General features: G+C 37.6%; 1 protein-coding gene across 1 annotated transcript in view; it reads left to right on the forward strand.

Annotated features, from left to right (window-relative positions):
• The window catches only part of CPED1 (cadherin like and PC-esterase domain containing 1), a 316,192-nt gene that overhangs the window by 71,149 nt on the left and 227,925 nt on the right, over positions 1-17,118 (forward strand). Inside the window, exons 3-4 of the mRNA XM_066362558.1 lie at positions 776-882; positions 9,103-9,178. Coding sequence (XP_066218655.1) covers positions 776-882; positions 9,103-9,178 — 183 coding nt within the window. The remainder of the gene's footprint in view (positions 1-775; positions 883-9,102; positions 9,179-17,118) is intronic.

Consider the following 17,118-nt stretch of genomic DNA (forward strand, 5'->3'; position numbering starts at 1 on the left):
TTACATATTGATATTTTTTTATATAAATAAATCAAAGAGAACAAGTGATATATGTGCAAAAGTTAATTTTTAAATGTTCAAGTATTATGCAAGAATATACTCTTCTGAGATTATTTTGGCTAGTTACTAGGATTTATTGGCAAAGAGCTTTGTCCTTGGTTTTATAATGTCATTTGCTTTGGTCCATATTAAACTCTGTATTTGGAACTAACTCTGTGCTGTCTATAACTAGGCCACAAATTTCTTTTGGACAAAACCCATCTTTAAAATTTTTCATTGAATCTTTTACTTTGTCAGAAATCTTATAAAAGTATATTTGATGTATAAAATCTATAAAAAATAATGGTGTCGCAGAAGCCCAGAACAAAATATTCAATGTTTTTACTTCTTATCATTATTTGATTTTGCAACTAGCTCCTATCATAAAAGACTTTGTTATCTTTTTTCCTCCCAATCTCCAAATAAGTCTTTGTAAATTTATAAAATTAGTGACTTAAAACATTCCAATTATTGTTTCTTAAAGGAATTTTATGATACTGCTTCAGATAATTGAATTTTCCCTAGGATACAATACAAAATATAAAAATATTAGGTCCAGTAAATTAGAAAAGTTGAATTTTAGCTTACTTTGAATATTAACCTTTAAATATATTTGGAATCATTGTTGCTTGTGTTTTAGGATTGAAATAATGATATTCTTTATTCTGAAGAAGCAAATGCTGCCTTTAAGAAATCTGATAAAATGTTTTATTTTTCCATGCTCTTTTGCTGTTAGGTGATTTGGGCTCTTGGGATCTGTTCATTTGCCTGTCTTCAAGGAAAGCTGGTGGAAAACCCTGCATGTCCAAGGAAGATGTGTGCCAGTTAGGTTTACATCAAAAGGTAAATATTTTTTTTTCAAATGTATACAAGATTATACCAGCCTTAGAGATATTACCACTGGTATTTCTCGTTCCATAATGTTAAAAAAAAAGTCTCAAAAAATTTAGATCCATTATAAGTTTGGAGAAAATTCTGTGGCTATGCCTTATACACTTTACCATAAAATGTTCACCATTATTTGTTTGATAGAATCCCCCTTCAACTTCAGCTGCTGCCAATAAGGACCCGGTTGTAACTAGCGGGACCCAAACCTTGATTGAGAAGTTGATTATTGCTTACCTTAGACATATGTACATCCAAAAGTCTTTATTATTCTATGGATCACTGTTTTGACTTTTTTTCAAAGTTAGAGTGTTATTCTGAATTATAAAATTTATAAATTTCTTATTAATTTTTAAAATGGACATCCAATATTTACTATCCACTTTGTGTGAAATTTTTTTGTAAGTGCTTTTAGAAAAGTTAACTAAAAAATGATCAAATGCCTATAATGTGCTAGTCACTGTGCTAGAAAACGTGCTGGTGCTCTATTTGGTACCTATAACAAGTCTGGGAAAGAGGTCATAACTAATAGGTCTCAGTTCTTCAGGCTACGAACAGAAGTTTTGTTTCTATAAGTTTCGATTTATCTTTCCCCGCCATTTTGTATATTCCAACCAGTTGTTCTACTCAATCACCTTTTGACATCTACTTCTATATAAGGTAATAATCCATACTAAGCTAAAGCTTATGCCTAACAATTCCTACCAATGATAGGCCACCCCATATCCTCCTTCCTCCCCTAAATGCCTTTAAAATTACTATACCAGCCTGACCTGTGGTGGCACAGTGGATAAAGCGTCGACCTGGAATACTGAGGTCACCAGTTCGAAACCCTGTACTTGTCTGGTCAAGGTACATATGGGAATTGATGCTTCCTGCTCCTCCCCCCTTTCTCCCTTTCTCCCTTTCTCTCTCTCTCTCTCTCTCTCTCTCTCTCTCTCTCAACGCTTACTCTCTCTCCTCTCTAAAATGAATGAATGAATGAATAAATAAATAAATAAAAAGACAATTGAGGATTTCTTTAAAAAAGAAAAATTACTATAGCAACCACAAACCAGGCTGCTCTCCTTTACGAGACAGCCCGGCAGGTTTTTTCTCAATAAAGCCTGTTACACAGGTCTTTCGGACTCCAGCTGATTCTATCAACAGCCAATAGCTATTTTTCAGTAGTAACGTAGTATTGTGGTTGCAAGCCTGATCACCTGATATTTCTGCAACTGACAGTCTTAATAATGCCTTTCTCTTTCTAACTCTTTACTCCCTTGGCCTTTGGGCCAAGCACATTGTTTTAGTTCTTCTTGTATATCTTTGGCCATTTCTTGTTTCATTTTTTGTTTTTGTTTTTTCTTTTCTATAGCAACCTTTCCTCTGCCCATTCTTACATTCTTAAATGTCCTTGTTCCTTAACACCACTCCCAAAGTTTCAACTACCATTTGTACTTGATAATGCCCAAATCTACATCTCAAGTTAAAAGCAGGTTCCCAGACTGGCATATCCACTTCTAGGACCACTGATCATCCCGGGAAAACTGACTTCCGCTCTTGCATTTAGAAGCTTTGCAGAACTGCTGTTCTATTGCTCAGAGCATAGTTAGCTCCTCTGACACTTCCTGAGATAGACGGCTGGCCTTCACCTTTGAGCCCTTCCTGTACTTAGTTATTGGCATTCCATCAATCACTGATAAGAGGAATCTACATATTTCTTAAATACCTGTACTTAACACCTTTGCCCTGCTCAGAAAATCACCGTATCTTACCAGGGCTATTGCTGAAACTCCCTCCCAAATTTTTTTGAGGCAGATATTTTGCCTCTGAAGTTTATCCTGCTCACAGTTGTCACAGTGAAAAAACTAAAGTCTACAATATTTTCAGTGTGTGTCAGTCCCCCTCCCAGTGGGAGGCAAATGCTAGACTCAAAAGGATTTCACTGAAGAGAAACTAATGAAGGAGCTATTTACAGAGGTTTCGGCAGGAAAAGAGAAATTAAAAAAAAACAAAACTGAGATACGAAGAACCCAGCAACATTATAAGATTTTACCCACCTTGGGTTTGAAGGGTATAAATAAGGATTGGTGCAGCAAAATCTAACGAGAGCTCTGGCCAAGGGAGCAAGGTCGGTGGAGGAGCTGGAAGTGTAGGGAAAGCCAGCCGTTGGGAATCACAGCCCTGAAGAGAGGAAGCCGGGAAGATCCGTGCATAGCCGCTCTCCACTCCCACCACCTGCCTCTTACCCACGCTTCCCACCCGTACCAGGCACCATTCAAAATGCTCACATATTTACTTATGTCCATTATTTACATTTGAGGAGAATAGAGCACATGGAGGTTAAGAAAATCGCCTAAGGCCTCATAGCTAATAAATAAAACAACCAGGATTCAAGTTCAGACAGTCTCACTTCAAATCCTGTTTTCTTAACCATATCACTGTAAAACCTTTCTAAATAAATATGTTTCCTCTGCACTTAAAGCCCTAAGCTAATAAATATTCTTAAAGAATACATAAATTCTAAGTGATATGTGTTAGATAACAGTAACTTTGGAACATAAATAATCTCAAGCTTCATGAGCCGTGACTTATTTACATAAACATAAATATCAAAACACAGTTGTTTCAAATTAGATGAGGATGTTGTAGGATTGTTCGTAAGTGTAGAATGAACAAAGGAAGGGCACCTGCTCAAATTAAAATTACTAATCATGTCAGAGCTTTGGAATTTAAGTGCTTAATGAGAATGATCATCAGATGTGTTATAGAAGTCTCTCCGGTTAGGAGGAGAGTGACATAAATGTAAAACTATTGGTCCATGTGATGCCGAAAGTGAAGTGAGATCCACTATTTGAGGTAGCACTAAATTTAGTAACTGGGGCTGTATCTCACCTCTAACCTACAGGTTCTAGTGTTCCAAGAGGCGAGGGGTTGTTTTCTGGCTCTAAATGTTTGTAGGATTAGCAGCCCCTAAAACCAGGGTGCTATTTTTAGTACTTGGAGCACTGACATGGCTCTCATTCTAAAGCACGCAAGGACATTTTCAAGCGAATTTGATGGAATGATAATTGTACATTAGAGACAGGGGGGATAAACATGCTTTACCATGTGTTCATCCAAAGTAATTAAGTCTTTATTCTTTTTAAATTTTTTTCCTTTGATGAGTTGTTTCTGTTCTTGTCATTAATTCCTTTCCATATGGGTGATTCTGAACAGCTTTAAGAGATTCTATTTTTGATCAAATAAAAGATGTGAAGGTCCGTTGTATAGATCCAATGAAGAAAAAAAGCAGTTCCCTAAGATACAATGTGAAGAGTGTGTCACTCTCAATGTTCATGAGTGACTAAAAGATGTTTTTTTACTTGAGTATTTTCTTACACTTTATGAAGAGTCTAAATTTAAATGTCTGTTCTCCTTATTGAGTTAATGAGTTACTATAGTTTGTGCTTTTTATTTTTAAACACTTTCTAGCCTGACCAGGTGGTGGCACAGTGGATAGAGCCTCAGACTGGGACGCGGAGGACCCAGGTTTGAGACCTTAAGGTTGCCAGCTTGAGCGCAAGCTCATCTGGTTTGAGCAAGGCTCACCAGCTTGATCCCAAGGTTGCTGGCTTGAGCAAGGGGTCACTTGGTCTGCTGTAGCCCCCTGGTCAAGGCACATATGAGAAATCAATCAATGAACAACTAAGGAATCGCAACAAAGAATTGATGTTTCTCTTCTCTCTCCCTTCCTGTCTTTCTGTCCTTATATGTTCCTCTCTCTGACTCTCTCTGTCTCTGCCACAAAAACAACAACAACAACACCAAAACCACTTTCTAAATATTTATAATCAATATTATACTGTTGTTCTTACTAAATATCTCAACAAGAATGATTTTTTACTTTTGTTTCTGAGAATATCTAATAAATGTAATTTAGATGCAGATTAACACAGATTAGGACTGTAGAGAGTACACTGAGATTGAAATCTTTTTACAGTTTTTTTTTCCATTGATTGGAGAGAGAAAGAGAAGGAAAGAGAAGCATCAACTCATTACACTTAGTTGTCCCGTTTAGTTGTGCACTCATTTCGCTTCTGTCACATGCCCTGACCGGGGATAAACCCATGATTTTGGCAGGCTGGGTTGACACTTTATCCACTGAGCAACCTGACCAGGGCCAGGATTAAAATTTTTTTAAATGCACATTTCCTTTCTCCCAGTTTGATCTCAGAAATATCCCAGGCTCAAATGTTATGATCATTTTTATATTCATTGTAATCCTTTTAAAGTTATGAAAGATTTTATGCCAAGAAAAACATCAGAACAGTTGTGTACACACACGCGCGTGTGCGCACACACACACACACAGTTTATTCAAACCCAATACAAAATTGGTATAGAAATGACTTTTGGGTGGTTATGGTGTGTCAGTGTAGATTCATCAATTGCAACAAAAGCACCACCCTGGTGGGGGATGGTGCTAGTGGTGGGCTATGCGTGAATGGGGCAGTGGGTAGATGAGAAATCTCTGCGCCTTCTGCTCAATTTCATTGTGAACCTCAACTACCGCCCCCAAATAAAGCCCAACAGAAAAATAGTTATTGCAGTGTCAAGCTGGGGAATCTCAGCGTAGAGAAGTCAACTCGACCAAGTAAACGCTTCTTTGATGATTGATGTTCCTCTTGATAATGAGGCAAATCTTACAAATTTTATGATGTACATAAAAAAGAGAATAAGGATACAGAAGAGCGTTATTAGATTTAATAATTAAAAAGTTAAGATACATGTTGTATGGTTGATTTGCCACAGCTGTACGACCCATAACCCTCACATGTGTTTGCTTCTTTGTGCTGAGTCATTACTTTAACTGCTTAGCTTGGTGCTCAGTTCCAGAGTAGAATGGAGAGGACATTTCTGGTGTCACGTGTCACCACCATGGTTATGTCATCTGCTGTGACCCTGGATTCCAAAGATTATACTTTGGAGGAGAGAACCCAAGAAGAGTTCACTGGGTGGGGGATGGGAAAATAGAAGGCAGAAGGGGTTGAGCAGTTGCTTTCCTTGGCTGAGCTCTGTGTTTTTGAAGCAAGTGCTTTGTTGACCCTGAGTCAATTCATCCTTCTGACCCAAGGTCTCAAGTGAATAGTCAGTCATCTCTCTGATGCAACATAGCCACCTACTCTTCTGTGTGAAGCCAATGCAAGATGCACAATGTCTTTGCAGCATCCACACATGTTTCTGGCCCATAAGTTCAGCTGTCATTACCCATATTACCAAGATTCTCCTGTCCCTTTCTGTTTGTAGCTTTTTCTTTTTTTTCTTTTCCAAGTGAGAGTGGAGATAGAGGGACAGACCCCTCCATGTGCCCTGACTGGGATCCACCCAGCAACCCCCATCTGTGGCCAATGCTCACAAGCAAGTTATTTTTAGTGCCTGAGGCTGAGGCTCCATGGAGCCATCCTCATTGACCAGGGCCAATGTGCTTGAACCAATCAAGCCATGGCTGCAGGAGGGTGAGAGACTGACAGAGAAGGAAGGGGGGGGGGAGGGTGGAGAAGTAGATGGTCACTTTTCCTGTGTGCCCTGACTGGGAATTGAACCCGGGACATCCACATGCCTACACTCTACCACTGAGCAAACCAGCCAGGGCCTCCATTTGTACCTTTAAGCATTTGCAGTGATAGCACATTTGCTTTGAACCATTCAAGAAGTGGGAGAAGTTTTAAATTGGACTTGTGAAAGTATACCATCTTTAATGTTCCTTAACAAATGCTGGTTCTCTTTCTGGGTTCTTCTATAGTTAAAGGTTCTATTTAGTCAATAGCAACTGAGTTATGTTGTCTGATGTAGGAGAGAATGGTATAAGTTTATTAACATTTAAAGTTTCTTACATCTGAAAAATTTGTGTATATTAACTTAAAAAAAATAACCCCACTCAAACCTTTGTTATGAGTTTCCATATTTTTTCAGTCTTTGTCCCTGACCTCCAGTCTGTCATAGAAATTTGGAATGGAAAACTTCAGGACTTTATGAAAATTTTATTTTTCCTACATGTAGTCTCTGAACTGTCTGTATTACTTTCAAATGTGAGAAAGGCAGACATCTCTAAAATCTATGGTGCACCATTCTTATAGTCTTTTCTCACTTCCTAGGGCAATAAGAATGTAAGTGATCTTTACAAACTTTCAAATGAAGTTTTTAGGAATGTTGCTGGTACAGATTCACAGAGTGGGTTCTACTGAATTCTGGGCTTCATCCGTATATGACCTGGAATGAAGTTTATGGTTTACTGAATAAAGAAGGGGCGTTACCAGGATTGCAACAGTTGGAGAATATTTAATTGATGCACTATTTCAAAGCACTTTAAATCAACCATTAAGGAAAAAAACACTACAACTATGATTGAATGATTGAATCGATAAAATCTTAGAGCAGAAGTGGAACTTAAAAACCAAAGGCTCTAGGCCCTGGCCGGTTGGCTCAGTGGTAGAGCGTCGGCCTGGCGTGCAGCAGTCCCAGGTTCGATTCCCAGCCAGGGCACACAGGAGAAGCGCCCATCTGCTTCTCCACCCCTCCCCCTCTCTTTCCTCTCTGTCTCTCTCTTCCCCTCCCGCAGCCAAGGCTCCATTGGAGCAAAGATGGCCCGGGCGCTGGGGATGGCTCCTTGGCCCCTGCCCCAGGCACTAGAGTGGCTCTGGTCGCGACAGAGCGACGCCCCCTGGTGGGCAGAGCATCCCCCCTGGTGGGCAGAGCGTTGCCCCTGGTGGGCGTGCCGGGTGGATCCTGGTCGGGCGGGCGCATGCGGGAGACTGTCTGTCTCTCCCCGTTTCCAGCTTCAGAAAAATACAAAACAAACAAACAAAAACCCCAAAGGCTCTAACTTCTTTCTTTTACAAATGGAGAAAGTGAGAGAGAGATGTGCTCAAGGTTACCATTCTGTTAGGGCAAGAAGCGGGGCTGCAGCCCTGTTCCTGGCTCCATGCTTTGTTCCCACGGTGACAGAGTTGTTTTTATCCAATCATGCCAGCAAGACATAGAGAAACTACACTATTTTAATAATTTAGAATGAATTAATTCAAAAGCACCATATTTCACCATGTATAAAATGCACCATTTTTCGAAAAATTTGGGGTCTAAAAACTGGGTGTGTCTTTTACTTGCATTTCCTGCTTTTTTCACGCTTGTTTTTGCACTCATTGTTGGAGACAGTGATTCATCATCAGAAACAGATGAGGACAAGCTAATGGATGGGGTTTTTTACAGTGATGAGGAGTTGTATGAATTTTATGATGAATAAAACTTGAGTTCAATAACTTTATGTAATACATTTTTAAAAAATTTCGGGCCCCCAAATTAAGGTGCATCTTATACATTGGGAAATACGGTAACCAATAATTGTTCAGAAATGAATCTGATGTTCAAGCTAGTTTACATTGACCTCTCTCTATTGGTTGTAAGAAGGCTTTCCCATACTTGGAATTATTTTTGAGATTTTGTTGATAATAGCTAGTTAACCATTCTGTAAATTCAAAAGGGGAGAAAGTTAGTTTGCTTGAATCTTTATAAGTCAGAGTATGTATATATATATTTGAATTTGTGGTAACATTTATGAAGATTTTTAAGAGCAAATTTTTGTTAAAATGGAGTTTTGTGGTGATGGGGCTATATCTGGAAGCAATAATGCCCTTCGGTGTAAAGTGAAAACCATCTATGCAGTTCTGAAACAGATTTAGCACCAAATTTCCACTAAATGTCTGTGATTCAAATCACTGAAGGCCCATGGAACTTTGGACTTTAGTTGACTTTGAGGTCTGTTCAGTACTATTTTTTGCCAAAGCTAAATTTGAAACTATGAAGTTATTTGTGCTATTCAGTTTGCCATAAGAACATCGTTATTTCCTTTTATTTCTAGCAAATATCATGGCTTTGAAATATCTCAAGGCTTTCAAAAGTATTTCCAAATAGTTTGAAGATTTCTAAGGGGTAGGTTTTAATTTTCTGTATCAAATAAACCATTTTATGATTCTGGATCAACATGTTGACCTGCAGATATTTGAGGGTAGGGTGTGGATGGGGTACACAGGCCTTCACAGCTATGTAAAAAATTTGGGGTCTAAAAACTGGGTGTGTCTTTTACTTTGTGTGTCTGGGTTTGTGTTTCCTTTGCTTCATGAATGCCTAGCTCACTAGAATCTTCTTTATTCCTTCCAGGTAAACATATTACCAGAAATACAGCATCAGCTTTGCAGAAAGGAAGGACTATGTCAAATAATTCACAGATTTCCAGGTAATCTTTCCTTTGCTTCCTTTTGCATAAACATGTGAGACATGTGGGCTTCTGAAGGGGACACCATCTGATAGCTGAGGTCTCAAGTCAGCCAAGTAAGCTCCTTTGTCTACCAGTCCCACTATCACAGATCCTCCAGAATCCACAAGGTTCTGCCAATAGGAAGACCTTGATAATAAGAAATAGGTGTAGCATTTTTCTTTTAGTTTTGTTTTCTCTCTTTCTATTTAGATGAATATTCCTTTTCTTCCTATATGTTTGTCTTTAATACATTTGTTGCTTTATTTTAAAAACAATTGTTATAGTACTTAATTATATAAAACTTGAAGTTAAGAAAAATGTATTTCTTCATGATTAGGTGATTCTGATCCAAATAAATGTGTTTCTTCTTTTTAAAATCCTCTCAATTTGTTTGTGTGTTTAAGATGGGATAGTGAAGGAGTAAATTCTGTATCTTTTTTTTTTTAACGAGAGAGAGAGAGATAGGGACAGACAGACAGGAAGGGAGAGAAATAAATGCCAAACCATAGTTGTAGCATCTTAGTTGTTCATTGATAGCTTTCTCATATGTGCCTTGACTGAGGGGCTCTAGCTGAGCCAGTGACCTCTTGCTCAAGCCAGCGACTTCAGGCTTAAGCCAGCAATCTTGGGCTTCAAGCCAGTGACCTTTCGGCTCAAGCTCGCACCATGGGACCATGTTTATGATCCCATGCTCAAACGATGACCCCACACTCAAGCCGATGAGCTAGGAGTTTCAAACCTGTGTCCTCAGAGTCCCAGGTCAACGCTCTATCCACTGTGCTTCTGGTCAGGCTTAAATTCTATGTCTTGATATCATTAGAAATTTGGGACAAAAATTACTATCTAATTTTCTCATAGGTTTCCAGAATGGAAAACAACAACAGCAACAACAACAACAAAAGCATCATATGCATCAGATATTATGAGTCTTTGTAGATGAAATTATAGCCTATTTTAAAACTCATCAGTAAAAGGTTCTTCATATTTCTTGTTGAAAACCCAGTTAATGTTTAAGGCTTATACCCTTAGAAAATATTTCACTATATAATTAAAATTTAGATCTACATAGCTTTAATTATTTTAAAAATTAATTTATATCCAAATGGAAATTGAAAACTAGTATCTTAACTCATTTTTCCACAGGGTTTTTTGTTTCACACCAACATTAACCACATTGGTATGTCCTATTACAAATACTACAGCCTTCTACTGTTATTTACCAAGGATTAAAATAAATTAAATGAATCAGCAATTAAACTTTTAATTTAAGATACTTGTCTAAATAATAGCTGTATAAACTTGGTTCTGTAGTTACTGTTTTACATCATAACTGACTCCATAATCTCTAAATTTGTTTTGTTTTTGTAAACATCAGCCAGCTACTTTTTTATTTTATATAAAAAAAGTAACATTGTGAGGAGCAACTAGAATAATTACTTCCATTAATACATTACTAATAAGTATCTGGAAATACAGTTAAGGCAATTTAAAATAAAATTATTTACATTTTGAAGAATGCCTACAGATATTTAAGTGGTTCTTTGTTGTTTTTGTTATTTATGTTTCAGATGGTTGACTTAGAACATTTTTTTTTAACATTCGAATTAGCAGGATAGTATCATAAGAATGAAAGCCCATTCATAGCCACAGATGAATGATCAGTTTATAAGTTTATATTTTATATTTTGCTTATTAAAGTTAGGAAGTTCTTCTGTTTTCTTTTGCTTTATAAGGTCTTTATTTTTTATTTTTTATTTTTTTGTATTTTTCTAAGCTGGAAATGGGGAGAGACAGTCAGACAGACTCCCGCATGCGCCCGACCGGGATCCACCCGGCACGCCCACCAGGAGGCGACACTCTGCCCACCAGGGGGCAATGCTCTGCCCCTCCAGGGCATCGCCCTTTTGCGACCAGAGCCACTCCAGAGCCTGGGGCAGAGGCCAAGGAGCCATCCCCAGCACCCGGGCCATCTTTGCTCCAATGGAGCCTCGCTGCGGGAGGGGAAGAGAGAGACAGAGAGGAAGGAGAGGGGGAGGGGTGGAGAAGCAGATGGGCACTTCTCCTGTGTGCCCTGGCCGGGAATCAAACCCAGGACTTCTGCACGCCAGGCCGACGCTCTACCACTGAGCCAACTGGCCAGGGCCATATAAGTTCTTTATTCTTAAAAATTTCTGTAAGTTCTAAATATATATCTCTCTTCCACCTTGTATAGTGTATTATTTTCTATTTCTCTTTGTTACTAACAAGATAATTTATGGAAGATATAGCCTTTTAAATGGAATTATTTCTCTTATCATGTTTTCTTAGCTGTGCAGCTTTAAACAAATATATCTACGAAATGGTTTTATGACAAACTTTGTAAACAATAGCTTTTGTAGTAGACTTTTTCTGTGACTATATAATATATTATATATAAATTAAGTATTTATAAGATTTAAAATATTTTATCTGTTGTGAGTACTGAATATTTAATATTAAATGTATATTAGATTATAACATGTCACTATCTAAACATATAGTACCATTAAAATGGTAAGATAATAAACTAAACACAATACTATATAATTTAGCCATTTTATTTAAAACCAAAGTGGTCCATGTCATTTTAAGCTGTGTCATATTTGGAGGTGGACAAAACACAAATTTTGAAACCATAGATTTTTAGCTCTGACTCCTATTAGCTATATGATTTTACTTCAGGGTGGTGGTGATACTTTTTGTTTGTTTTGTTTTTTAATCTATAAAGAGAGGATAATGAGACCATTTCACAGATTAATTAAAAAATAAAGCATATAGTATATGTGTGTGGGTGTTTGTGTGTATAATTTGATTTGAAGAATAAAGGCTATTATATATTATACTTAAATATATAATACTCATAATGGTAAGTGGATCACCTTAGGTTTGAAAAATCAAGCAACACGCTACTCAATACTTAGTATTTTCTTTTCTTTTTATATGATTGATTATTGGTAAACTTTTATGGTTCTTTCAAAAAGTATGAAGAATGTGAGATTTCCTTTTACTTCTAAGCTCACAAGTCATCCTGCCTCAGCTTTACGGGTGCTGGCAGGAGACACGAGACTCCTGGGTCAGAGACAAATTACTCTATTATTTACAGCAATAGCTGTAGTTAGACTATCAATATTTGTACTGGTTCACTGACTTCCAGTTCCCATAGGGCGATGTGAAGAGGGTAGGTGACACTTGTACACTGTATGTTTGTGCTTCAAGAGAAAAACTCCTAGCTTAGGGGGTTTGACTGTTTTATAATGGGCAGTGAACATGCCTGTACTTTGCCCCAGAGGGAGACATTATTTTTGTTATATTGGACAGAACCTTCTCTTTACTTTGTAGTGAGATGCCATCTCTATATTTCAAAGCTATCTGCTATATAAATATCTATGAAAATATACTTCAGAACAAAGATCGTCAGTGTCTCTATTTGCAAAATGTGCAGAAATGTAAAAGATGCAAGGAGAAATGTCTCTCAACAGTTTCAGAGATTACCTGACAAATTGTAGCTCTGAAGTTAATCAATGGATAATTTTGAGCAAGATTTAAAGCCTAGGTGTGCTTCAGTTTCCTACCTATAAAAATAACAATGTTCGGCAATGCCAAGAGTCTATGTTTCCACTGTGCCTTTCTCCCATATAGACATATTGTCCCAGGTTTTGTCTTAAACAGGATATAGACAGGGATGCTAAGAAAGGATGGGTGATTGTACTGGTGGACATGGTTGAGACCCTGTAAGTGTAGCAGGACAAACGGCGCTTGGATCAGACATAGAGGAGTGTTTGCAGACAGCATGTGAAACTCGCATTCTGTCCCACTCCAAAGCTAAACAGAGTGTACCTGCCATAAGACTTGTGACTCACACTGAAAGGCACAAACCCATGGAATTTTTACTGGCTAACACAGATTTATTTTTATCTTGCCATTTAATGCTTTGCTTAAAAAAATAGTTTTATAATTTTCAGTTGGCCCAAAACTTGTTGCTAATGTTTTTTGTTGCTTTGTATTAAGTTTGGATATATGATAAAAAGGATATCTTTTCCATATTAGAAATACAAGTACAAAAATAACTTTAGAGCATTCTTTTATTTGGATTGTGAATTGTTGTTTTTGTTCTTCTTTGTGCAGCGTTGCCATACAAAAAGTCAGGGTTCGGACTGAGCCAAATTTTTGGCTTTTACTCATTCTTTCCAGTGGTATTATCTTAACTGTGAGCAGTGGCTTTCATGTGAAGTTTGAAATTGCCCCCAAACTTGTATGCAAAGATAGTATTTTGAACATTTTAGGATCTGTGTCATTATTTTTTAGTAACGTGAGCACATTAAAAGAAATGAAATAAGCAATAACTTTTGTTGCATATCAACAAGACTGGACTTTAAAAAATTATAGGTAATTACTACCAAATAGAAAACATATTTATAATAACATAATTGAAATTATTTTTAAACATTGACCAATTGTAGTTATTTATCTCTCATGGCATTGATGGTTGTTTTTACTATTCTAGGTTTTAAAATTCTTATTTATCATATGACATCAGTGAAATATTGTCCTGGAATCAGGTAGCCTACCTTGAATTTAAACAAAGCAACATGGAAATTGTCAATGCTTAATACTGTTTAAGGATTTTAATTGCTTTCATTTTTTCCCTCCTCTCTGCTATAACTTGGAGGAATGTTTTTCTGTACAAGAAATGAGAGAGTCCCAGCCTTAAAGAATATTGGAAACATATTTCCATGAGGTGATCAGGCAAATTTTAGAGAAAGCCAGTTTTCTTGTTCTCTGAGCTCTCAAGCGCTGCCAACCATCTCTGTTTCCTGAACACTCTTCAGGCTTCTGTCTGTCCAAAGACTTCCACTTCCTGTTTCACACGCGATTACAGTTATATCTTATACACAAAACATTCTTTCCCCCAAGCAAAACTCTCATCTCTTTAGGACGACTGACTTCAGCCTGGTGATAGTAAAAAGTAAGCCAATGGAACAAATGCAGACTAAACTATAACCTTACTCCAGACAAAAGACCCTTAGATGTATTTGCATTTTTAAAAAAGAAGCCTTTAAACCAAATAGGTTTCTAATAGGTAGAATTTCTGGAAGTGCGTTCAAATTCTCACTGAATTGATCAGCAAGTCATCCACTCCCAAAGCTTACCTTACCCATTGATGTGTCTCCATCTCTACCATGACCAGCTCAGTGCAAGTCAACATTCTCTCATACCCTTTCCACTTCCTTTCTGTTCATGAAAAATACAGTTCAATACTGAGACTACTGCCAAAATGCCCTTTCTTCTATCCCCTTTGTAAATAAAACAAGTTTATTAGACTTGTTCACAGCAATCTGTCTAGGGACTAAACAGTGGGGCCCAGGTAATTAGCTTTCTGATATTGTGACTTGATCCAGGGACCAGTTTTTATCTAGAACAGATGTCACACACCCCAACATTTAGAAGGGGCCTGGCACATGACATAAAAAATTTCATAACAAATTCAGAAGTTTGAGCGGCTAGATAACCTACACATTTGCAGTAAGTGGCTTGTCATCAGAGATATAGATTCTTTAACATGGCCCATTTGGTCTATAAGAAAAGAAGTAGAAGACAGAATACAGGAGGCAGCACCACGTGGCATTACCCAGCTATACTTCAGCAGTGTTGCAATGTCAGAAACTTAAAAGTTCTCTCCTGTTTCTCATCCCCATGAAACTCAGGTACCTGTGAAACTCAGATTCTACCTCCTTATCCCTGTACTTCTCCATACTCTTCCCTTAGCACATCTTTTCATTTCTCTAAACCAGTGGTTCTCAAAGTGTGTGCCAGGGCACACTGGTGCGCCCTAGAAGATTTCTATTTGTGCCCTATTGTATTCCAGAGAAATATGTGCCTATTGGGGCCAAAAAACCAACAGGGTTTTTGGAGTTTAGATTTTTGGGGGACAGAGGTGTGGGGAATTGGCTGTAGGTTGACAGTCTGCCTGACCCCCCACGTCACTTGCCTGATTAGGTTGCAAAAGGCTGTTACACTGTGGTGCTGGATTGTTTACACTACCCTCCATGTTCCCTGGAAAAACTGGAGGCAAATTTCTTCTATCTTTTGTTTGGTGTTAAAGTTAAGATGATATGTATGGTAAGGGTTTTCTGCACTCAACACAATTAAGAGTAAAAAGGAGGAATTCTTCAATGTATTGATGAGGAAATGAGAGTTTGCCTTTTAAATATATGCCCAAACATTGAAGAAATTGCTAAGACACATCAGGTTTATGTTTCTTATAAACACAAGAATGGAAAAACTTAACATATTCATTCTGGGACCTGCCAAATTTACTAAATCTTACTAAGAATGTATCTATATATATAAAAAGAAAACATTTTTGTTGCTTTTTTATTTTTTAATCCCTCTTTTTTGTAAGTTCTAAAAAGCATAACTCAAAAAATGTAACAAAAAGTTTTTAATGTCAGAATAAATTTAATTTTGATGTATTTATTTCACTTAATTACTATAAAAGCATGCTTGGACTTTATTTTTTTTCTTTAATATTTGACTTAATTATTATGTTTCTCAGAAATTTGTATATAGTGTTTCTACAATTATTTATAGGATTTTAAATGTGCCCCAACTTCAAAAAGTTTAAGAACCACTGCCCTAAACCCTTGGTAATTCCAGCTTTGATTTTCCTCACAAAATAATACTTTTGTTAATCCCTGAGGACAATGAAGCTGGGTTTTCCACTAAAACCTTAATCTCTGGAGTTGAGAGGGATTGTCAACATCTATTGACTACCCCTTACTATTACCTCCCAACATTTTTTTAAATTATTATTTTAAAAATATGTTTATTTCCTAAATAAATTTCATGTGAAAATGGATCTTGCCTTGCTTATTCAACATATTTAATAACAATATTAATCACCTTGCTTAACTTCTTCCTCTCCAATTCAACTTTCCCACCATTCTTTATTTTTTGTATTTTTTTTCTCGAAGTTAGAAGCGTGGAGGCAGGCAGACAGACTACCACATGTGCCTGACCAATATGCACCCGGCATGTCCACCAGGGGGCGATGCTCTGCCCATCTGGGGTTTTGCCCCATTGAGGCCAGAGCCATTCTAGCGCCTGAGGAGGAGGCCATGGAGCCATCCTCAATTCCCCGGGCCAACTTTGCTCCAATGGAACCTTGGCTGAGGGAGGCAAAGAGAGAGACAGAGAAGAAGGAGAGGGGGAGGGGTGGAGAAGCAGATGGATGCTTCTCCTGTGTGCCCAGACTAGGAATCAAATGCAGGACTTCCACAGGCCGAGCCAATGCTCTACCGCTGAGCCAACCAGCCAGTGCTCCATCATTCTGGTCAAAATGATATTTACCCTGAGACCCTTTCATCATCTGAACCTCACAGCTCCTTGATTTCATCAAATCAATGATTTCATCTCCCATCAGCTACAGCTTCCCAGTTCTATGACATTGTTCAGGGACTTAATCACAGAGGACTACTTTATCTGTGAAAGCAGAAACAAACTAGTTCCCACTTTATAATCACAGCCTTTCTGGCTTCTCCATTTCTTCAATGTGCCTGAGCCTTGAATCTCAAATGACGGTTGGTACTCCTAAATCTGTTACTTTCTCCGAGTCTTGTCAGCCCTTTTTGGCCATAATTTCTTTCCTACTGAGCCAGACCACCATTTCCATGCAAACACCTTCAACATTCTTATTTTTCTTCCACACCCTTCAAATAAGGCAGCGATTTTCAACCAGTGTGCTTGCTATGAGAATCTTGAAAACATGAAACACTTGATTATTTAGTCAGGGACACAGACCTCTTTTTTTCCTAGATTATCAAATAAAACAATGACACCAGCCAATACAGCAATAGCCATTTAATGTGAATGAGTCAAAATTATAACATTTTTGTCAGATC

The sequence above is a fragment of the Saccopteryx leptura genome, chromosome 2 (assembly GCF_036850995.1).
Source record: "Saccopteryx leptura isolate mSacLep1 chromosome 2, mSacLep1_pri_phased_curated, whole genome shotgun sequence".
Classification (NCBI taxonomy): Eukaryota; Metazoa; Chordata; class Mammalia; order Chiroptera; family Emballonuridae; genus Saccopteryx; species Saccopteryx leptura.